Source organism: Pyxicephalus adspersus, chromosome 4 (genome assembly GCF_032062135.1).
Source record: "Pyxicephalus adspersus chromosome 4, UCB_Pads_2.0, whole genome shotgun sequence".
Taxonomy (NCBI): Eukaryota; Metazoa; Chordata; class Amphibia; order Anura; family Pyxicephalidae; genus Pyxicephalus; species Pyxicephalus adspersus.
Window position 1 is genome coordinate 88179082 of NC_092861.1, and position 23864 is coordinate 88202945.

Below are 23864 nucleotides of genomic sequence, written 5' to 3' on the forward strand. Positions count from 1 at the left end.
ACTTGTCCTCATTTCCACTACAACCAACTTCAAGTAGGTTTTTCATTCCCATGGACAGGTATGGGAATACAAAACCTGCTTCAAGAATACACACCCTGTCAGCACAGACCAAAAAGAATGTTTAACTAGAGTTTACTAATTAACTCTAGCATGCTTAAAGTTTGTATTTTTTCTTCTTCAAGCTTTCATAGTTTATAGAAAAATGTTACTTATTTTACCAGTCAACACCTATTCTGACGTATTATTACACAATAAATGCAAGTCATTTGTAATATGTTATGTTCTACTTGCTTGTATGTCATAATTTTCTCTGTAATGTGCTATCTAGTGTATTTACTTCTGTTTCAGACATTGGGCCTGATTGATTAAAGTTCCCCAAGGCTGTAGAGGATACACTTTCATCAGTGAAGCTGGGTGATCCAGCAAACCTGGAATGGATTTCTTCAAAGTTATTTGCTATTTGTTAGCAAATGTTTTCAATCCTGGACCAGATCAATTTCAGGTATACTGGATCACCCAGCTTCGCTGATGAAAATGAATCTTCTCTAGCCTTGGACAGCTTTATTAAATTAGGACCAAATTCATTAATATCTTTATCGAATGACCTCTCTTTTAATGTACATCTGTCACAGATAAGGGGAGAATGAAAAGTGACTTTAGTGCCATCCCTCCCCCTTCATGAGGCTACTACTGTGTGTATTTAATGTTAGGCTCACTGACCGATTTGATGGGAAGGAAGCACAAGAGGGTGTGCAGCCACATTTACTTTTTTAAACTCAGTTGCTTGTGCCTGTAAACTACTGATTGTTCTGGCATATAGTTGACAATTAAGGTGGACCTATCACCACATTTTTTACTTTATACAAAAAGGTAGATAATCCTTTATTATGAAGAAAAAATGTGCTTGTTTGCTTATTTCCCCAATAACACTTTTTTTAACACTTGAGATACCTACATCATGTATCTTAGGAGCCTTTGTGCTGCTCTTTTTGTGAACGCCTGATTTCGGTCATGCACAGAAGGGGATTTTCCCACTATGTAACAAAAGGTGCTGATCTCTTGCATGTGCAGTGAAATCTGCACTTTTTATTTACATTTACAAGAGGAAACATCGCATGACCTTGCGCCTGAGCCGTAGGGTTGGTGGTGTCCGCTGTTTCCTCCAGGCTGGATTGAAGAAAGACTCCAAGGCGGTGGTGGGACCAAATAGAATCCAATTGTGGAGGAATTGAGGGCACTGTAGGTGTTATTTTTTTTTATTATAATGAAAGTTCCACATTAGGGTAAACTCTGATATTTTTATTACATGCTCAGATTGAATTTACCAGGTTTGTAAAAAGGAAAAATTTTAGGGTCATCAGTCAGGATTTAAAAAAAAATGGCAAATAGTTGTAACAGGAGGGTTTTGGACTGCTACCTCTACTTGGTTTACCTTTGCTATAAATGTAAAATGGTAAATGTTATCCACTAAAGTAGTGTCATCATTTATTCTTTAAATTGTGATTTTTTTTTAGCTCACATCTGGACATGTGACAAGTTACGCTGTGGAGAAAAGAGGTTGCCTGGCAGTCTGTGCTCTTGCTCTGATGACTGTAAAGACACAAATGACTGCTGTGTTAACTATGATTATGTTTGTAGAGGTGAGTCAGTCTATACACAAAATAGTCCAAAATTATTTGATCTTAAGGTAGAACTAAACCTACAAAACAAAAAGCAGGCAGCTTGTATTGTATTCCACTTTATTTGGAGAAGGAAGAAAGGTAAATGACATAGATAGCTATAAACAACAATACATCCTGGTAACTACACCCACTAAGTAAAGTAATAAACAAAAGGGACAGCCTATGTATAATCAAAGTAAACAGTAAAATAACCTTAGGAAATCAAGATTGGAATAAACATTATCTTCTATATGAACATTTAAAATGTCTACAACTGGTGGAACATCTACTTCCAGTTTCAGGGATTTTTTAAACTAAGGGTGATTTATGAGCTAGTTCCTGTCACTCCATTACCAATTGGATGCATTACGCTACATGTTACAGAAACTGAGAGAAAGCAAGAAAGCTCAATTAACACAGAAAGACTGCCTTATGAATTGCACCGAAGAGACAATAAGCCAACTTCAAAAATGCATGATAAAGATATATTTCCTAAACATAAATTTTAGCTAGAAATGAGAGACAAACAGTGAGCTGTGCAAGGATACAACTGTGGCACCCATGTGGTACAGATGGATAGCACATACTAGACAGATGAAAAGAAAATTCATATGGTTAACAGATTGACATTAGAAGGCCCCTAAAAATGCTACTGGAATATTTTTCTAAAATCATTAATTTCTTTAAAATACATAGAAAAGGGAGCGGTAGATGGAAGGGGAAGAGGAAAAGAAAAGAGGGTAAGAGAAAAAGGGCCAATTAAAAGAAGAGAGACAATAGTAAGAGAGTGAAATGTCTGGTAAAAGAAGTAGGGAAATAAACATGTAAAGGGGGGGGGGAGGGGGGGCGAGTGCAGCGTAAGACTGAAAAATGTCAATCTACATCCAATCTCTTATAGAAAAAGTTTCTGCATTATTGCTATTCATGGATACAAAATTACATAGGTTAAAAAAGACACCAGGGTCAACCAGAGGAACAAGGGAAGTACTTAGAAACACATTAATAATAATAAAATATTAAAACCTGAATATTCCAGATAGATCTTTATTTACTATATATGGTACCATATATATATATATATATATATATATATATATATATATATATATATATATTTATTTATATACCATATATGCATGATTGATCCAGAAAAAGGCAAAAAAAAACGTTATAAACCAAGTTCAATTTACTCCAAAAAAAAAAATCAGCGATCAGATATCCCCTGTATCAATAGGCTCTAGTGTCATTCCTTTCAAATAATAATATCCAGGTATATTCTGTGTTTCTAGAGAAGAATCCAGCTTTTACTTAAAACATTCTGAAGAACGTGCTAAAACTACTTCCTGAGGGAGTTGATTCTGCATTTTCACAGTCCTTACTGTGAAAAATCTCTTCTGTACACAGATTAACCTTTTCCTCCGAAATTGAGGCGTACTACTTTACAATGACGTTAAAGTGAATAATTTTGAAGCAAGTTCTTTATATGCATAAAGAATGTATATATTTACTAAATATAGGATAATCACATCCCCCTTAAAAATCAGAAGTTACCCAGTTAACCAATACAATGAAACTTTAAATGCAATTTGAATACAACCAATACAATTTAAATATGTATTGCTCAACACAAGCTTATTTCTCAGGAAACAAAAGCTGGGTAGAAGAAAAATGTGAAGATATTCAAACACCTATTTGTCCAGCTGGGTGAGTTCACTGTACTTTTCTTTCATGAAAGTCAGCATAATACCAAACCATTTGTTTTTTGTTATGTTTGTGCCCCAGGCTTTTTTCTTTCAACATTGTAAACTCTACCATTTCTAGTAGTCTAAATAAGTGTCTAAATAATTCCTTACAATACCTTCTACATAATATACTCTTATAGTTCTTTGTCTGACATTTTATATAAGTTTTGCTCTGCCAAAAAATCATAAAATGTGCAGATACTAGATAATGTATTTTTTTTTTAAAACACAGTTTAAATTATTCTAGAAAATAATATATTTTATTTGACCTTTTTACTTTAGGTTTTCTCAGCCGCCAGTCATTTTATTTTCATTGGATGGTTTTAGAGCTGAATACTTTCAAACCTGGAGTGGACTTCTTCCAGTGATCAGCAAGCTAAGTATGTTGTCAGGAAGAATATCACTATATACACATAAAATCTGTGTCCTCAGTCCAATAGAAACTTGTTAGACAGGATTTACCTTTCTCTGCAAGCTTTTCATATGAATAATGCCATTTAAATATTATTTCTTTTAAGACTGACACTACCTTAAATTAATATCAGGATGCTCCGGGTTAGTTTCTCCAGGAACAGTAATGTTAAATATAAATGTTCCTATTTAGGGTTCCAGGCATTTTTTTTGTTGTTGCAAATTTAGGTAACGTGCCAAACAAAGTAAAGCACTAAATTGCATTGTGAATCAACAAAGGTAAAAGGTTCTACATAAGAGGGAATCAGAAAATGCTTTAAAGAGGGCACAAGTGATAGGCTATTACTAGGCATCAACCCCTTCTCACTTCCACAGGATCACTATCTGGTATTAAAACACAATGGACCTGATTTATCAATGCTCTCCAAGGCTGGAGAGGATACACTTTCATCAGTAATGTAAATAACTGAATATTAGGCATATCAGGCCTTTAGTATAGTTTGCATTAATTATTGTGACCATCACTATCATTAATTAATGTGACTAACATTATTACTGTCTAAACAGCTGTTTTTTATTTGGGTTTGTAGTGTATGTTGAAATGACAGATTCTGAAGACATTTTTAATTATCTAGAAAGTATTCAGTAAAATGTTTATTTTATGTAGATGAATGTCTCTTCTGAAAAAAAACAAAAAAAAAAAAAACTTTCAGGCTCGCAAATTTTTATTATTTTTTGCAGGGGGAAGTGGATCAGTAGGGACTGCTGGGAATACATAATAACTATAAATTGAGGTCAACATAACTGGTTTAGCCTTTAAGACCTATATGACACTACCTACATGTTGGTGCAGGCAGGTTTATTATGTGACCTTTGCCAGTGTTACAGAAAAGTTAGTTTAGGGATTGGAGATATAAGATATATGTGGGCCTTTGTATATGACATCAATCTGTGCTGTGAACTATGTGCCAACAAATGGCAGTACTAGTCTTCCAATTCCTCAGCCTAATTATTGCTCTAATTTTGATGTCTTATTTGTACATGTAATTTTTTTATTTACACTTTTATAATAGTTTTTATCTACACTAAATTATCTACTATAGCTGCAGTTAAAATAGGAATAACAGCTACAAAGAAGAGTCTACAAAAATAGTTCAGCTGGGTGAAGTGTTTTTTTTCAGTTAGCTCTCATCGGTTGCCATTTTTGAGCCAATCTGCCGTATTACCCACTTCATTGGTTCTTAATTAACTACAACTTCAACATTAGACAGTAGGCAGTAATGCCCTGCTTACTACTGTAGCATTCTTTCCATGGGTGGCCATGGATGAGACACCACATGTTGTGTTTTAATCACAGGCATGGGTTAGCAGTAACTTAACCTCAACTTAACCTCACCACCAATTTAAACTTAGACACCAATTTTTAATGTAAACAACTTTTCCTACCTAGAGACAAATGAATCTGCTAAGTGATTCTGTGTATATTTAACATTGGAATGAAAGGAGGGTACAAGTGTTGGAAAAGAATACTGTTTTAATGCCTTCCATATTTATTTGCTTTTGTTTCTGCTCTTTTTAAACAGTAAATTTTGAAGTAACATGGTAAAATTATTATATAATTTAGTTTTGTCTAGTTTTAGTTTTATGAAGTTTTGTCTTCCCTAACATATGCATGAATCATGGGGTATGGTTTAATATCTAAACATTAATGAGTTTAGTTAATGTCAGAACATTAAATAATAAAAGATGATTAGTATTTACAAACAGATACAAATTGCATTGGTACCACTAAGGAAGTGGCAGATTTTTAGTTGTTGTGAGTTTAAAGTTTACCATACATTTTACAGTCTATTACCAGTGTTTATCAGTGTTTCAATGGATCCTAGGGTTACTCCAGAGGTTGCTAGGGGTTCCTTCAGCAATGATCAGTTTGTGACTCTCAGATCAGTTTAATAGATACCAATGATCTTTTTGGCTATCTGTAAGGGTAATTCTTCCCACTGTCCAGCAATGAAGGAGGCCTACAGACCACCACACTAATATACTATGAGTTGTGGATATACAAGTAGTCCCCGGGTTAAGGACATCCGATATACGGATGCCTCCTAGATATGAACAGGGCTTCCCTGCTCGTTCTGTGCAAGACGGAGGCTTGAAGGGAGTAAGGGGACAGTTTGCATGACTTCCAGAAGAAATCTGTTGAGACAAACATCTGTCCTAATTGCATTTATTAAAATATACATACAAATTTAACATAGGAACAAGCCTACAGTTCCTATCTTGTATGTAACCCGGGGACTATCTGTAGTGTTTATAGAAGGGTTCCATGAAAACCTGAAAGTTAATTCTAGGGCTTCCCTTATGTTAAAAAGGTTGCGAAACATTGGTCTAAACAATATCCATTATATCTAACAACCTCTATGTAATGCATGCCCTACCAGGAAATTAAAAAACACAGCCTGCTTCTTAATCCCCTGGCGGAATTCCCGAGTGTGGCTTGGGGTAAAAAAAACATGCAAAAAGGGGTAAACCTGGGCCACACACGGGGTAGCTAAAAACATAAAAAAACCAGAACTTACCTGGTCCCATCGCGTCCTCTGGCATCCTGCCCATTGGATCCCCTCCTTGGGCCGCATCTTCGTCCTCCGATCTTTAGCCGGCGAGTGCAGTGACGTTCCCCGGGGTTTCCCTGTGACGTTGGTGCATGTGTTGGTGTGTGCATGCGCTGCAAGAAATTCAAATCAATTTGTATTGGATTGAATACAAAGTAGCTGTATTGAATCCAACACAAAGCAATCTTTATATAATATATCTATATATATATATATATATATATATATATATATATATATATATATATATTATATGCTACTTTACAGTATATTACAGTTTTCAGTATTTTATTTTATGCCTATTAATTATAGGCCTACAATGTAAAATAAATTTCCATGCAAAACAATGTACCACTTTTTGCGTAAAAAAAAACAGACAGAATTAGAACGCCAGGGGGGTTAAGACAAAATTAAATGTAAAAGTACCCAGAGTTCTGTGTCAGGATTATTAGTTTTCTTGCAGACATAGATCTATACCATTTTACCATTTGTGGATCTAGGTTCTTTAGCAAAGATTTATAATTGTGCACTTTTCTTTTGAGTGTATAAATATTAAGATATGCCTTTATCATTCTTTATTTTCAGAAAAATGTGGGACATATACACGTGCCTTAAGACCAGTTTATCCATCCAAAACCTTCCCTAACCATTACAGCATTGTAACAGTAAGTGATCACATTGGACACATTGGACGTCACCTTGCATCTGTTGGCTAGTGTACCAGCTGACTATTGTACATATCAACCACTCAATATTTGCCCTAGTTATAATTCATAATTTTTTTACCAGTTTTACTAACACACTGCTAACCACAGCCGATCCAGGTGCAGGAAAATGGTTAGTAATGATTGTACTAAGTTGAAAGTGCTACTCATACTAATACTGAAGTTTTACTTTGGATCCAATAATTTCAGTGGATTGGAAATTAATGTTAAGTAAAGAAAAGAATCTGCTGATGTGTTCTGCTCCTTAGCAATGCATAATCCTTACACATTTGATCTATATGTGGGTAGAAACAGCTGCGTTTGCTGGGCCTCAGATATGATAACATTCAGTACAGCTGCTTAGCTTTACATCTATTTAAATTTATATAAACAAAGTTGACATTTCCAGCAATGCTGCAAGGATAACATTTTTATTATCACTTCTTCCTATTTCAGGGTCTCTACCCAGAGTCACATGGTGTGGTGGACAACAAAATGTATGACCCACACAGAAATGCTTCATTCACTTTAAAAAGTGCTGAGAAGTTTCATTCTTCATGGTACCAAGGAGAACCTGTATGTGGTATTTTAAGTAATTTTAATTTTATCCTAAAATAAGTCTTAAAATAAAATTCAAAATATTTTTTAACATAATATGAGATAATATATAACATTTAGTGATGTATTTTGTTGATGTCTTTAAATATTACTCCACCTTATAACCCTTCTGCATATTAGTTTTCATGTAATTTTTTCATCAAAAAATCCCATAATAGTATAATTTAGATAATTGCCTTTTTAATGTAGTTTACCATGTCTCTGCAGCCTCCTCAAACACATTTACATTAAGTCTCATAATGCTTGGCTTAAGTAACTTTTTTTTTCTGCAGGATCAGTAAAGTGAGAGCCAAGAGTCTGGTTTAATTAAATAAATGTGTAGTAATTACCTATATCAACAAATAATTATTCTTGTTTACTTTTTCAATTAATTGAAAGGTGTGAAAAAGTTAGATAATTAAACCAGATTAAACCCCAGTTTTAATAAATAATCTTGAATATAATGAAAAAAAAGTTCTGCTGGGAAAAAAACTGCTAAAAATTTAAAAAGGCAGGCACCAAACTGACATTTTAAAATTATGTTTGAAAGACAAAGATTTGGACCAAAGTCTATCAGATATATAAAGATAGCAGCTGCAAGCTGTGGAGGCTTTTTTTAATGCAAATTTATTTAAAACAAGTTATCTCTTAACAAGTTTAGTTAACGAGTTATATATTAAAAAATCAGTTTGCACTTGACATTAAAATACGAGTCACATAGGACCCATCACTATTATTGCAACTAGGTTTTCTCAGGATTAATGTTTTTCCCATTTTTTGTGCAGCATGACAACAAAAGTTTGGCAAATCACTATTCAATTTTTTTCATAGGTATGGATAACTGCTATGAATCAAGGTCTAAAGGCAGCTACTTTTTTCTGGCCAGGATCAGATGTAAAGATCAATGGAACTTTTCCAAACTTTTATAAGAATTACAACGGGTAAAATATTATTATTAGCTGTAAAGCATGAAAAGCAATCTTTGTTCCATCTTTGGTACAGTGTACCCAGCCGAATATTGGCTAACATTTACAAAGTGTACATAAGTCATAACAGATTTAGTTTTCATATGTAAAGTGACAAAGATCTTTATCACCTGGAAATCATAGTACTTCCCCTGAAAATGTCATCCTTTTTCTTTTTCTTCGTTCAAACACCTACCTGGAATTAAATGCTGGCCCTAAACCACAAAAGTCTTTGGGGGTTGATTTATATATTTTCGTCCAAGATTTACTCAGTTTTTACACAGCATTTACAAATTTTTCATATTGGATTCACTTAAAAATGATTGAAGTGACTTTTACTCACACTTTACATATTTTATAATGATTTCCCTATAAACCACTGCAGGCTGGGTCTAACTTCTGTTGCACATATTATAGGCTAACATGAAAGCACTTCATTACCATCACCATCTGCGAAGTTCACTGACTGGTTTACTATGGCTATATGGCTAACCAACCAGTCAAAGGCCATGGTTGAATATATTTCCTGGATGTAGCTACAAGTTGTAATTAGGTATTACGTTAGTACATGAATTTATGTATTTGCTGCTCTTTTCTACTACTATAGTACTACTAATTATACATCTACTACTAAATAGGCTGAACCAATGTGTGTGTCACAACTTAGGAGTTCATTAGCACCAGCAGCAAGCAAATCCGAGGTAGTTAACAGACCAGATTCAGTACACAGTTAGTGGTAACAATACAGGAGCAAAATAAAACATATCCAGGGAACAAGTCAAAGCTGGTAACCAATGGTATCAGGTTTGCAGTATTGAGCAATGAAGAGTGATCTGTGAATGAGCAGCCAAGGGTTCATACATAGGCAGTTGTAGATATGGAAGAAATGTAGCAGCTAAAACCAAGATACTAGCAGAAGCAGAAAAAATTGACATACAGGAAGTAGAAGACATGGCGTAAATAGGATGGTATTTGGGGAGGAGCAACAAGTTCAAAGCTCAGCCAGACACTGAGTATTATGGAAGAATACTGGGATCAGGTAATGAGTTATCCAGCACTTCAGCTGGCTAAAAAGGATGAGCAACTATCAGACACAAAAGCAGCCCTGGGTTAAGATCTTTGCAGAAAGATTTAAGTAAACCTAGTAGTAGTAGTTTATTAGTTTCATTGTCAACTATTATTATCGTTATGTGCTTTTTTTTAATCTGTAAAGGTCCTTCGACAACAATTGAAAAAAAAACTTTTTTACTTATTCAATTAGTGTTATGATTTTTAATTAAAAAACCAGTGTAATGTATTTTATTCTGCAATGTATAGAGATAAGAAACTATTGTGTCAAAGTAAAAACTAATAAAAATAATAGTTGTTACAGTTCTTTTATATTTTTGCTCACTCTGTAAAACAAGACACAAGAATTAATTTTATATCAAACTGATTATTTACATATCTATTTTTACACATTAAAGCACGTCTAAACCCAAAACTATAAATGTAAAACAGTGTGACTTACCAGTCATATATGTGGTGATTGCATTCTTTTAATCTTGTCCTGGGGTGACAAAATTCACTTGCTGTACAGTACCTGTGAAGGGACAGCATTGTTATTCTTGTCTGCACCCTAAATTGGACTACAGAGCTCTGCCCATCTCCTTCTTTTTCTTACATAGGGAGGAATGATTGTTATGTGGGATTTCTATCAGGATTCCCATGTATGGTCTATACTTTTAGAAAATGTACATAAAAAATTAATGTATCTATAAAATATAATGACTGGTAAGCTGCACTATGTGTAATTTTTGTTTGGGTGAACAAGCACTTTATTTTTGATTGATGGCTCCTATTGGTTACTGTATCAATTTATTTACTGTTTTTTTATTTCTATTGAATATACCATTAAATTTTCCTGATAAATAATAAAATTCTCTTTAATTACTTTCCCCAGATCAGTTCCTTTCCAGGAGAGAGTCATGTCAGTTCTTAAATGGCTACGTCTACCTGAAAATGTGAGGTAAGGCAGTAAATGACAATGAATAGAGAACTGCAAAATCTAACTTTTACAAATGACTATGTATTGTTATTAGGTTTAATTAAAGTTTAATAATAAAGATTTGTTCTAAAGATATACTGGAAGATATACTATCATGAAAGAACCTGGATCATCCAGCAAACCTGGAATTAATTTCTTTAAAAAAAATTGCTATTGGTTACTGAACCTGATGCATTCCAGGTTGGCTGGGTCACCCAAGTTCTATCATAATAGTCCTCAGCCATGGAGAGCTTTATTAAATCAGCCTCATACAGTCAGAAAGTGCATTATGTTTCCAGCAACATGAATAGAGATGCAACACTCCTAGGGCAAGAGTTAAAGCATACAATTCATACCACTTTGCTATATGTCATCAGGTCTGGTCCTGGGAGTTTTAATATACTGAAATTATGTAAAGGCAGCAGTTAATTTCTCCACAATGAGCACCCTGAAATGCAGCTAACTCATATTGTGATAAAGGATGATATAAGGAACTATAAAAATCTACATATGCCTGTACAACATGGTTAGGATGCATAAGAACACTAGTTATATAAAATATACAATTAATGATAGACTGGCCCTGCAACAAGCACGGCTAAAATTTTGCAATTTATGTCTCCCTTTTTAAAAGCTTCCTCCACACATTATCTATGTGAACAATGATTCAGATCAATAAATTGCTAGTTTTACTCCCTCCTGATCAATAAGAAAGAAAGAAAGCTTTTGACTGTATTTCAGCTTGGTGAGCTACATAAAGCTGCTCCTTTTTAGTTAAGTCAGTAATAATCGGGTCTTTCATTTCTCTGGCCACATTGATAGCTGATACATATGTACCCCTAGCTAGGGCCTAGCTAAGGCATCCCAAATTACTTGCAGAGAATGGACTTACTGGGGTTTGTAATTTACCCTGGGGCCAAATTTCCAATGACACATAAGGGGGAGAGCAGGTCTAGGGTCAAGCACAGTGAATGCTCTTTGAACCCATGGTCTTATGCAGAGAGAGCAATTAATGTCTGGCTGTTGCTACCAAAGATTTTTTTAAATTTGGAATTTAAACCTTGAGATTTTAACAGAGAGTCAACAGTTATGGAAGTCTAAAGAATGAGATAAACAAAGAAATGTGAAATGAAATAGAACATTCCATATAGCCAAAAGCCAAACAGCTGATCCATGTTCAGCATCCCACAGTCAATAGTAATATTAAACAACAACAATTTAAAAGTGCCGGGACCTGTAATCCAGGCACACAGTTTTCAAAAGCACCTGATCCCCAATGGAACCCTCACAAAACCTTTTTTCTCATGTTTGGGAACTGCTGGAAAAGCCTGGGCTGTGGCATGACATTATGGGGCTATTAAACACATGTGTCATCATGGAAGATTCCATGCTTCTTAGTAAATATTTAACATTTTCCATTGAACTTTCAGTTATGAAGGTATAAAAAGTTATAAAAAAACTCTGATTTACACCAAGTTGTGCAGCATGTTTTGATAAAAAAGTAAAATATTTTGATTTGTTTGTCTGTTAATAATTACTCCTTTATGTAGGATAACTTTAATGTTGGTTTTGTTGTGCTTGTGGGCCAACTATTAAGATCATAAGGAGAGCAATGACATACTGTAACCTACAGCAACCAATCAGATTTACATTTCTCTTGTCTAAAATACATAAAACCAGGAAATACATTGCTCTGTATTTGATAATGTAAATAGAACAGCAGTCAAGCAATTAGAGCTGTGGTAAACAGGTTCGAACTCTTGTCAGGTTTTTATTGCTCCTCACTGAAATTATTTATTCCTTCTTTTTGTTTTGGAAGTAAGGAGAAATCTACTAAGGCATAAATGAATGAAATGAAAACCTGGTACATGTTCAAACCTTTTCCCATTCCAAATGTAAAGAATAAAGTTTATCTTGCTAATACAATAAAACCCTAACATTTTCAAGGCTTGGAAACATTTACTCTATTCAAAATGATCCTTGATTTTAGCTGGATATTGTTTTCAATGCAGATTAATTGACAAATGTGTGTCATTCTTGGCACTGTTTGATTTAGACCACACTTTTACACTCTGTATTTAGAAGAACCAGACTCGTCAGGACATAAACATGGTCCATTGAGCAGTGCGGTAAGTAAAGCAATTTATTCATTTTATTTTGCCATAATGCGATGAATCAATGGCCCTGAGTTAATAAAGCTCTCCAAGGGCAGGGAGGATACACTTTCATCAGTTAACCTGGGCAATCCTCCAAACCTGGAATGTATTTGTTAAAAGTAATTTGCTATTTGTTAGTAAATGTTTTCAATCCTGGACCAGATCCATTCCAGACTGGCTGGATCACCCAGGCTCACTGATGAAAGTGTATTTTCTCCAATCTTGGAGAACTTTAATAAATCAGGCCCAATGTATTTTCTTTATATGGTACCTTTTCATGAGGGTGACCATCCTGGAGAAGGCTTTTTCCTGCTAGCTATTTAAACTAGAGCCCTGGAGAATTATTGTGCGAGTTCCTGGAAATGAAAGGATCTGCTTGAATGGAAAGGTGACCTCAGGCCTTTTAGCTACTATGCTCATTTGCACTGACATTTTGTAGCAATTACGATTAGAATGGCAGTACTTAACTTCTAAACACCACAGTAAGTATACAGTTCCTGTGTTGCTATTTTTAATTAATTTACAAAGGTTAAGACTTCTTTAACACTGAAATAGGATGTAGGTATGTTCCCAAAAGTAGACTAAATTAAAGGTTGGCCACTGGCATTATACACAAACAAAACTTTTCTTGAAAGGCAATGATATTTTTATTTATAATAATTCGGGTCTGCATTCTATATATTCTCTGAGGGTAAATAGTGGAAATACATGTATTAAGTATATTTTGCTAACATGCAGATGTCTACTAATAGGTAATAAAAGCTCTCATGAACGTAGACAATATTGTTGGAATGTTAATGGATGGACTTAAACAACTGCAGCTGGACAAATGTGTAAATCTTCTGCTTGTTTCAGATCATGGTAAGAAAGCTGGGTAGCTTTTTTTTTTTTCCAGATCAACATACATGCCTATATTTCATTTGTTATTGAATCAAATTTCTTCTAGAATACAAAAATAAATATTTAAAAACAGTAATAAATAAGACACTAAACCTTGCAAAGCACAATTATTAATAATATTAATAATAATAATAATAATAATAATAAACAGTATTTATTTAGAGGAGCCCACATATTATGCACCGCTGTACATTAAATAGGAGTTGCAAGTGAAAGACAGATACTAATAATGACACATAAGGAGGAGTGGACCCTGCCCAGAAGAGCTTACAATCTAAGAGATGAGGGAAGCAGCACACAGGGGGATATGGAATGGTGGGAGGCAGTGGGGACTAGAAGACAGAAGGAGACGGGTAGGAAAGTTTAAAAAGATGGGTTTTGAGTGTTCTTTTAAATGTGCAAAAAGTAGAAGCAAGCTGAATAGAATGTGGAAGATCATTCCAGAGAGTTGGGGCAGAGTGGTAGGCTTGGAACCGAGCATAGAGCTCACATTGGATATAGGCATAACATTATCATTGTGTGCTTAGTCCTCAATGGTGCATATTCCTATTAGGCCATGTGTTACTACCTGTGTTAGTAACTACCTGTTGATTCCTTCCTCGTGTTGTGGTTTGTGATTACATGCTAGTACTGTATCTTTGGTTTGCTTGACTTTCCTGCATACTTCAACACTTCAGATATATTATAAGTACAGGTATATTCTTAATGAGTGCTACATCAGCCTAAATCAAGTATTTGCTGACTTCTGTCGGTGCAGGTACCATGAAGCAATTTTTTTAAAATTTACAATAAAAGCACAGAACTCTCTTAAGTAATTCTTTCTGCTCCCCCATATGTAGTCCTTCATATCTGTTTTTGATTATAAAAATTTTTATAAGTAATAAAACCCTCTGGAATCAAGATTTGGCTGTGTAAAATTTGTTTCATCTTTTTATTAGTGTTGTAGCTTGGCAGGGCTGAGATCTTCGCCTGGAACCACCAAGGTCCTAAATTGGTTCCTGTTGTCTTTAGCAAATATCCCCACCCTGCCTGAGATTCTGATTCATCTTTTGACAGCATCTGTGATTGCCAGGCTTTGATCTTTTCTATTTATTCATTTAATGTGTGTTCTGTGTCTTACTTCAGCTTGACCTTTACGTTTGGACCACCTGACCACCTTCTAGATTCTGATTAAAAAGCAGTTCCAAGCACATAGTGGCTGCTAGTAATGCAGAAGTACAGTAGTTAAGGAATATATGCTACTAACTTAACCTTATTCTAGGTTTATATGTTATATGTTCCAAAAGTCTATCAAATAAGTTAGAATGTTCCTGAGGAAAAAGCATGCTTAGTATGTAACCAGACAATTTAAATACAGTATGTAGCTATATACCAGGTTTTCCTAATAATTTTGGGTTTTTGGTGTACCTAAAGCCTCACTCTAGTTAAACCCTTAGATAGGGTATTGTAGTGAACTAACCACTAAGCACATGGATTTAAAATGGGTTTAAAGGCCTGGAGTACCCTCACGATTGCTGATGTTCAAGGGAAAGTTACATTTATGTGGCCGATTTATAATATGGTACAGCTTTCTATTCATAGTATCACTTCAAGTTTTTGTTTATCATGTTTTTGTAACCTATTTCAGGCATGGAGGAAATGCGCTGTGAAAATATAGCATATATATCACCATACTTAAACACCTCTAAAGATTACATTGTGGTGTATGGGCCAGCTGCACGTCTCAGACCCACATCTCGACTACCAGATGAGTATTTCTCTTGTATGTACTTATCATACTACATGCTGTTATCAGGGATGGCTTTTGGACTACTGAATTATATAATTATTGTCTTGAGCAAATACATTTATTAGTCATACAGAGCTCACCAATAAACATTACCTTTGATAATTGCAGAGCTATAGATTTGATACATTAGGGGGAGTTTTGAAAACATATGCAAATAATCAAGTAAAATGTACCTCTTTAAAATGACTACTTCATCCTGTGTGGGAGGGAATTCCTGTCTTTTCCACACCAGGACAAGAAATCTTATCAGCTCTCTTGTTTAGGAACACAACATAATAGGCTATAGGGCAGGAGTGTCCAAACTCTTTGCAAACAGGGTTAGATTTGGTGAGGTGAAAATGTGTTGGGGCCAACCATTCAGCACGTACAGGGTTAGTGTGGGCATGGTCTGCGCGGGCCCGCACTGCACACACCCACCAGGGTGACGTGAGGGATTCCCTGTGCACAGAGCCTTCGGTGTCAATGCGGGTTCTGTGCAGAGCACGTTCTTGGAATCAGAGGGGCGTGGTCCATGCGGGTCCTGCACAGCACACGCCCACTATAATGATGTAGGGGATTCCCTGTGCACAGATGGGAACTCCAATCCCGCCAATTATGCCTGCCAAGTAGCAGGCTGATAATTGCAAAGCGGTTGATTATTTCTAATAAAATATAAAATAGCTTTTTTGTATGCGTGTATTTTATACTGTGGTCAACAGTGCTGGCTGGCCGCATATTATTGATTTTAGACAGAGGCTGTGGAAATCTGAACACAGGCTGCAATTGGCCCTGAGCCAGACTTTGGACATCCCTGCTATAGGGACTATTATCAAAAAGTGATAGACGAGATCACCACTTGTCACTTGTTTTCTCTTTTTTTCTGATTGCCACCATCATAAATCCATATTTGTAAAGGGCTGATTGATTTAAATTTACATTAGTATTTGATTTTTGTACCATAATTACCCTTAATTGACAAACTCTATTCACTTGAATAGAGTATAGATTGGAATTTTACAGTGTATTGCACCTGCGATAAATTCCTAAAGACTTACATTGTGGACAATAAATGTCAGAAATATAAAGTAAATGTAAAAGTACATGTAAAAGTACCAAAGTGCTCATCCGAATGTTTGGAATAAGCCCCATGAATCCCCATTGCAGCCCATGGCGTTCTCTACTTTCATAGTGGCAACTGGTGATCATACAGTGGTGATAAGGCTGATCACTACTCAAAAAAACTTGAGATTGTCATTTTTTTTAATTAACTGTCATCTAACTGGAAAAAAAAGCTATGAAAGGCTTTAATTCAAGCAAACAAAAAGGTGTATAAATTCAGCCAAATGTTTTTGTTAGTTTTAGGTTAGGGGATTTAGAAGAGCAAATTCCAATGACAGATTATTTTTTTTGGATATGTATTTTAAATTCATGTCTCAGAGACAGATAACAGATAAAGAGAGGGAAATTCCTCTATGAGCAAGCTGTTCATTACTTTTTGTTGGATTTCCCATCTTATCTGTGTCTCTTCCTTCTTCTTAATAGGGACATATATAGCAATGAAAAATTCTGACACCCATCCTACTCCAAAAAAAAAAGGTTTTCCTATACATACACTTGTTGATAATATTTTAACCCAAGATCCCCTCAATTTGTATTGAATATTTACAAATTTTTCTTCACATTGATTTGGATACAAAACGCATCACCTTTTACTTATGTTTCATACATTACTATTTAAATCCTATGTAAGAAATTTGTGAATTATAAAATGTTTATAAATAGAGCCCTTTAATACATGATTTACTATGTTGCTCAGGTAATCATTTTTTCCCATATATTTGATTTTGTATTAACAATTGTTAAACTTCAGGTATCTAATTGTCCGATATGGCTTTTCCAGTTGACTATGCAGAATTTGCCAAGAACCTTACAGTAAGTAGACTTGTTTTTCTAAATCAAAAAATATTATGCATGTTAATTTGTTTTCTGTATTTTGACCTCATTATTTATTTTAGATAAATATTGAAGAATATAATACCATATGTTTTAAGGTCTCTTTTAGACTCCTAGTAAAATGTAGTGTTTTACTGCATGCTTAAGTGCACTCCCAACTGTTCCTATTTATTCTATTGGGAGCAGTTGTGAATCATTCTGTGCATGTTTTTATAAGTGGTTGCTTTTTTTTGTTGTGGTGAGGTTCCTGGGAGTGACATTTTGCTTCTGGTTGTGTTGTTGCTTTTCCTTCACTGGAAGAAGGATCACACTGTCACTGCAAACATAGGCTATGCATGCAACTGCAAAGAGCTACGCATGCCTGAAAGATCCCTAAGAATTTATGTTTATCTGTATTCCTAGGCTTCCAAACATACTGCCTTTTATGTTATTAAGCATGTAAATTCCACTTTAATTTTTAAGACGCATTCCCAGTTACATCAATCATTGCTCATGACATTAGTTTCCTCAATACAACATTGGTTTAGCCTACAGAATCATTTTTTCCTGCTGTATATAGAATACCATATTTGTTGTCTAATAGAGGTCACCATAAGCAGCATCAAAAAAGATCCTAGTGTCAAAACAAAAATTTACCATTTTGTTGCCTATAATTTGATTCACAAACTACTTTTGATCATTGTTTTGCAAAATGTTTTTTTTAATATAATTTTAGTAGAAAATAACACCATATATCAATATCCCAGTGCAGGAAAAAGAATCAGCATTTTAAACCTTTCCTGAAGCAGAACTTACCCAAGCGCCTTCACTTTGCCAAAAACGACAGAATTGAATCCCTTCACCTTTATTGTGATCCCAAGTGGCAAGTTATAAAGTAAGTTTGGAATATATGTTCATATTTGTATTTGTAGCTACATAAAAAGGACATTTTTCTATTTTTTATATGTAATCTTTCCTAATAATGGCAACATTTTTGTGTTGAGATTTACTATGGCCCTGTGGAGACTGCCCTAATATCATGCAAGGTCTTAATGCTGACAACAAAGGGAATTTAAAATGTCAAAAAACAATACTCTTAGTTTCTGTTTTTCCATTTTTGGAAAATGGAAAAACAGATCGATTTGTAGGAGTCAAATCTAGGATCAAAGGCAGTCAGTTCTTGCTAAGCCAATGTTTTATTAGTTCAACTTAATAGGTACAGTTCTGACTTGGATGATGGTGGAGGGGGGTGGAAAACTATCATTCTGTTCTAGTGACATAGTAAATTGAGTAAATGGCAATTTGACTTCAATTAGCTAAATCACTGATGAAGCATTTTTTTTATTACTTGCTTACCTCCTAAAATCCTGAAATCAGCTTTTTTTGTCTTTGGGAAATGTCTCTGACGTAGCATAGGGAGAGTTATGTATTAATGCTTTTAGAAGCTTTATCAACATATTTTCTATTGTAGGTCACAAAGTGAAGTCCCTAAGACCTGCAATGGAGGATTTCATGGTTCTGACAATCTTTTCAAGAATATGCAGGTAAACTATAAAGCATATAATAAAGGACAAGGTCACTTATATTATATATTTACTATTATTTACTATTTTTACTTATATTGTTACTTATTTACATTCTCTCACAATGGGCCTGAATCATTAAAGCTCCCCAGAGCTGGAGAGAATACACTTTCATCAATGAAGCTGCGTGATCAAGCAAACCTGGAATGGATTTCATCAAAGTAATTTTCTAGCAAATGTTTTGAATCCAGATCAGTTTCAGGTTTTCTGGATCACCCAGCTTCACTGGTAAATTTGTATCCTCTCCAGCCTCGGTAAGCTTTAAAAAATCAGACCCAATTTTTTAGATTGTAAGCTCTTCGGGACAGGGTCCTCTCCTCCTCCTGTGTTACTTTTTGTATCTGTCTGTCATTTGCAACCCCTATGTAATGTACAGCGTTGCTTAATATTTTGGCGCTATATAAATACTGTTTATTATTAATATTGTTTTTATTATTATTATTATTAACCACCTGAGCGTTACACTGATGTTTAGATTTCTGTACCAAAAGCGGTACACTGTTTTTCATTAATTTTTTTTTTTAAATTGTAGACCTGTAACTTACAGAAATATGTCCGAACAGGGTTCTAGTAGATATCATGAATATAAAAAATGTTCCGCTACAACCCCCATCGACGGGCGCATGCACTGACATCATCAGGAATCGCCGAGGGACGTGTACGCAAACGCCGGGTATTCTAATTCTTTCCAAACTTTCCAAAAAGTGTATATTTTTTTGCATGGAAATTTATTTTAGATTGTAGGCTATAATTCACAGAATTACTCAATAATTACTTATAATTCACCGAATTACCGCATAACACCGAAATATGTCCAAAATTTTATAAATTTAATAATAAATTTTTTTTTATAAAACATAAAAACAAATCTTTAAAAAAAAAATCTTTAAAAAAAAATCTTTAAAAAAAAAAATAGTGTATAATGTAATGTAATTGTACAGTAGTTTATATAATATATATATATATATATATATATATATATAATACAATTATATATATATTATATAAGGATTTCTTTGTATTGGACTCAATACAGCTTTTTTGCCCGCCCCGCCTCCTGCCCGCACCGACGAATGCAGCGACGTCACCGGGAAACCCCGGAGATCGTCACTGCACTCGCCGGGAGAAGAAGCAAGAGAGAGGACGTGTCCGGAGAAGCTGCGGGGAGAAGGTGAGTATTTTTTTTTAGAGATCGACGCTGGAACAGAACAGATCATCACAGCGGGGACCAGGTAAGTTAATGCATTTAACCACCCGACAAAAGTTCGGGTTTAACGATTTTTGCAATTTTTTTTACCCCGAACCAAGGTCAGGTTTAACGGTCGGGTGGTTAACAGAAATAATAATAACAATAATAATACATTGATTACAACCTTTAAGCCGTAATTCTTTAAGTTACAGCTACCTGTTTTAGTACAATGACCCTCTAAAATATGTGCAGAAGAACAGGCAAATATGGCCCATTCACACCTACTAGATAACATTAGGCTGCTCATCAAAACTAAGCTCTTATGAGAAAACTTTTTACCTACTTTAAAAGTTGCACTGTCCCTCCCTTAACTCTGTATATAACCTGTGTAGCAGTCAGGGGAGCAGGAACAAGGAATACTTTGGAGTATCACTTTAGTGACAGAGTCTGCAGGAGCTGCTGACATCATATCCAACACCAGTGCCCAACATCCAGGCATTGGCCTTTTTGATGTTTACCCAAATGATTGTACAGGTTAATGGCTTGCTTACATTTTAAATGAACATATGGGAATATTTTTGCTAAAAGGATAATAGGCATAATAATAGTAATAATCACATCTTTTTTCAAATACTAAATATATTTAATCAAGATAAAATTCCATATGGAAGATGAATCAGCAGAATTCACCAAATTAGTAAATGCAACAAATGAAATGAAATACAAATACATATGTTGAAAAGAAAAAAATGTCTTTAGCAGCTTATTTCTTCAGAACGGTGGGTGGGGTTTGGGTGTGCAACACATTATAACTTAGGTGTGTTGGCTTATTCTGTTGAGATGCCATTCAAATAAATACCATGTACAATGCAATGCAGTAACACATGTGCATGCAGTAAATTCATTGAGCACATTTTACATGCACTTTTTACATACACTGACACAAATATGGCTACAATGTGGAGGTTTGAATCCTGCTTAAAGGTATATCTAAACCTGATTACTAAGATGTCATATAAACATACATTTCATGCAGCAAGCATGATCTACATACATATTGAAACATCTATTGTTTTTCAAAACTCTTCCAATATTGAATATTCGTTTTTCAGTCAGCAGAGTCTACTATTGAGCAAGAACTGACAGGTCTTTTAGACCTAGCTAATAGCCAATTTCAAAAATAGACTCTGCTATACAATGACAGTATAAACCAGGGGTTCATCCAGAGATTGCACAGTTCTTCATACTGTGGCTGATTGATCTCCAATTTGATGATATCTGCATAGTTCTGGGGCCAAATCCCTTGGTAGAGCAAGCTGCATGTCTCTAATGATGTTGTCTATAAAGGTGGCATTCTAGCCACCACTTTATTAGAGCATTTCATCAACTGGCCACCAGTTTAGGAGGTTTTTTCCCACTAATCCCCCAAAAGAATGGCTTTAGCAAGGGTTCCTTAAGATGTAAAAATTATTTTAAAGATTTCTCAGGGGTAAGTAAACAGGAGAAAGCTGATAAAGGTTGATATAATGTTGGTACAATGTACCAGAGCAAACACTGCGGTAATCAACTTGGTAATGATTAATCTCTAAACTGCGTAGGTATAATTCATAGTAAATGTGATAAACAAATAAATGTGCTTCTGAAACATTTAGATAATGCCTTCTGTGCTGGAAAAAGTAATGGTGACACATTAGCTGATTTTCAAAGGAAAAAATGAATGCAGTTCCAGCTAAACTGGTCTTTTGTGTCTGCATTGTTTTTCAGCTTAATGCTGCTGATAGTGATAATAACAATAATTCTGATTTTATCCTAGGCACTGTTCATTGGTTATGGTCCCAAGTTCAAGTATAACACAGAAGTGCAGCCCTTTGAAAACATAGAAATTTATAATTTAATGTGCGGTAGGTTTTTAATATATTCTGGTTGGCAGTTTTGTGTGTGGTTATGGACTTTGTCTAATATTTGTATTATATCATCTAGATTTGTTAGGAATTGAGCCTGCAGCCAATAATGGAAGCCATGGCAGTCTTAATCATTTACTAAAAAGGCCGGTGTATGAGCCTTCTATTCCAAAAGAACTTTCAGAACCCTTTCAATGCTCAGTTAATCACAGTGCCTTGGGGAACACTTTTGGATGCTCCTGCAATTTACCTGTAAGTACATGATGCACTTTGTGTATTTATTTATGATTGACATACTACTACAGTGACCTTTAGGGGTTAAATAATTATCCAAGATTATAGGTGCAATTTAAAAGATGCTGAAGAATAGCAATAGACCTGAATGCATAAACAAGGACAGTTATCCAGAAGGTAATCCAAGTTCTGATACGCTAATAGAAGAAAAAAAATTATATATACATTGATAACAGTTTAGCACATAGGTACAACTACCAAACATTTTAAAATGTAGGGGGGGTATGGGTCAGTTTGTTATTTAATTTACATTTTATCAGAGATTGGTCCAAATTACGTAAACCCACTTTACACGGTATCCAGGTTTTGAGTTGAGGCCCCATCCAGCAATATATATTTGGATGTAAATCTTTGCTATAGAAGCCTCTGAACATTTTTATTTCTAAGTAGTCTGTTATGTGTTGAGATCATTCTGTATTACATAGGAGAACCCTCCTTTGATTTTCTTTCTCTAAGTTCCATCATGTTTTTTTTTTCTTTTTTTTTTAATTTACACAAATGGATATGTTCATAAACCGCTAGACATACTATGCCAAGTTGCTGTCCTGCAAACAGCATTATCATATTCCTTATTCCTTTAGTAGTCATGGCTAGGAGATAGGCAGGTCAATGGCCAACTGAAGCAGAGAACAGCTTTCTACAGAAATATGGTTACCTAGTTAATGCCTGTTTTTTTTTCTTCCAGAGTCTTACAGAAGCAGGATTTAAGGCACACTTACTGCTTACTCCAGAACAAGGTAATTTTATACTCAATGTATATTTATTCAAAGATTAGTAAAGTTTACACAAAGTAAGATACAGAGAAAAGGTACAACAAAAACCAAACTACATCCCAGGGTAAAATAACAAATAAAATATTTAGATATACCGTAATCCAACTGAAGGTCAATCAACAAATTAAAGTCAGAACCAGGAGAATTAACCCTACTTGAACATCAATTAACCCAGAACTAGTATATGATAAACCACTAGTTCTGTATCCCCAAGTTAAAGCGGAACTAAACCTCCACTGAAAGCCCACTGAAAGGGGAGATTGTTGAATGGTGTCAATGGAAAAAGTTGTCAACCCGTAGTCTGGGAGAGGATGGAGGCAGGATTACCAAAGACAGGGGTCACCACTAAGTGAAGATATTATGAACTGTTTAACAAGTAAGACACAAGTCTGCAAGATTTTTATTTATTTTTTGCATATTTTAATATGCGCATTTTAGGTTTGTATATTTTAGTTTTTGTATATATATATATAAATATACATTTAGCTTTGTCAAACTTTTGCACAACAATCAGCACAAGCATAGTTAAATTCTACATGCTTTGAGCTTTCAGAAAATACATGGTTTGGTATATATTTTACATACTAAACTCAAGGTTGTAGGTAAAAAATATAAAAATAGAGAGGAACTGCAAGAATGGGAGGCAGGGC

At 34.7% G+C, this 23864-nt stretch overlaps 1 protein-coding gene across 1 annotated transcript in view; it reads left to right on the forward strand.

Annotated features, from left to right (window-relative positions):
- LOC140328954 (ectonucleotide pyrophosphatase/phosphodiesterase family member 1-like) overlaps positions 1 to 23864 on the forward strand; it is a 55576-nt gene that overhangs the window by 20898 nt on the left and 10814 nt on the right. The window contains exons 4-19 of the mRNA XM_072408917.1: positions 1515 to 1640; positions 3305 to 3365; positions 3686 to 3783; positions 7012 to 7091; positions 7587 to 7706; positions 8559 to 8668; positions 10635 to 10700; positions 12775 to 12847; positions 13627 to 13735; positions 15402 to 15536; positions 17443 to 17474; positions 18242 to 18369; positions 18946 to 19018; positions 22060 to 22147; positions 22227 to 22399; positions 23127 to 23178. Coding sequence (XP_072265018.1) covers positions 1515 to 1640; positions 3305 to 3365; positions 3686 to 3783; positions 7012 to 7091; positions 7587 to 7706; positions 8559 to 8668; positions 10635 to 10700; positions 12775 to 12847; positions 13627 to 13735; positions 15402 to 15536; positions 17443 to 17474; positions 18242 to 18369; positions 18946 to 19018; positions 22060 to 22147; positions 22227 to 22399; positions 23127 to 23178 — 1524 coding nt within the window. The remainder of the gene's footprint in view (positions 1 to 1514; positions 1641 to 3304; positions 3366 to 3685; positions 3784 to 7011; positions 7092 to 7586; positions 7707 to 8558; positions 8669 to 10634; positions 10701 to 12774; positions 12848 to 13626; positions 13736 to 15401; positions 15537 to 17442; positions 17475 to 18241; positions 18370 to 18945; positions 19019 to 22059; positions 22148 to 22226; positions 22400 to 23126; positions 23179 to 23864) is intronic.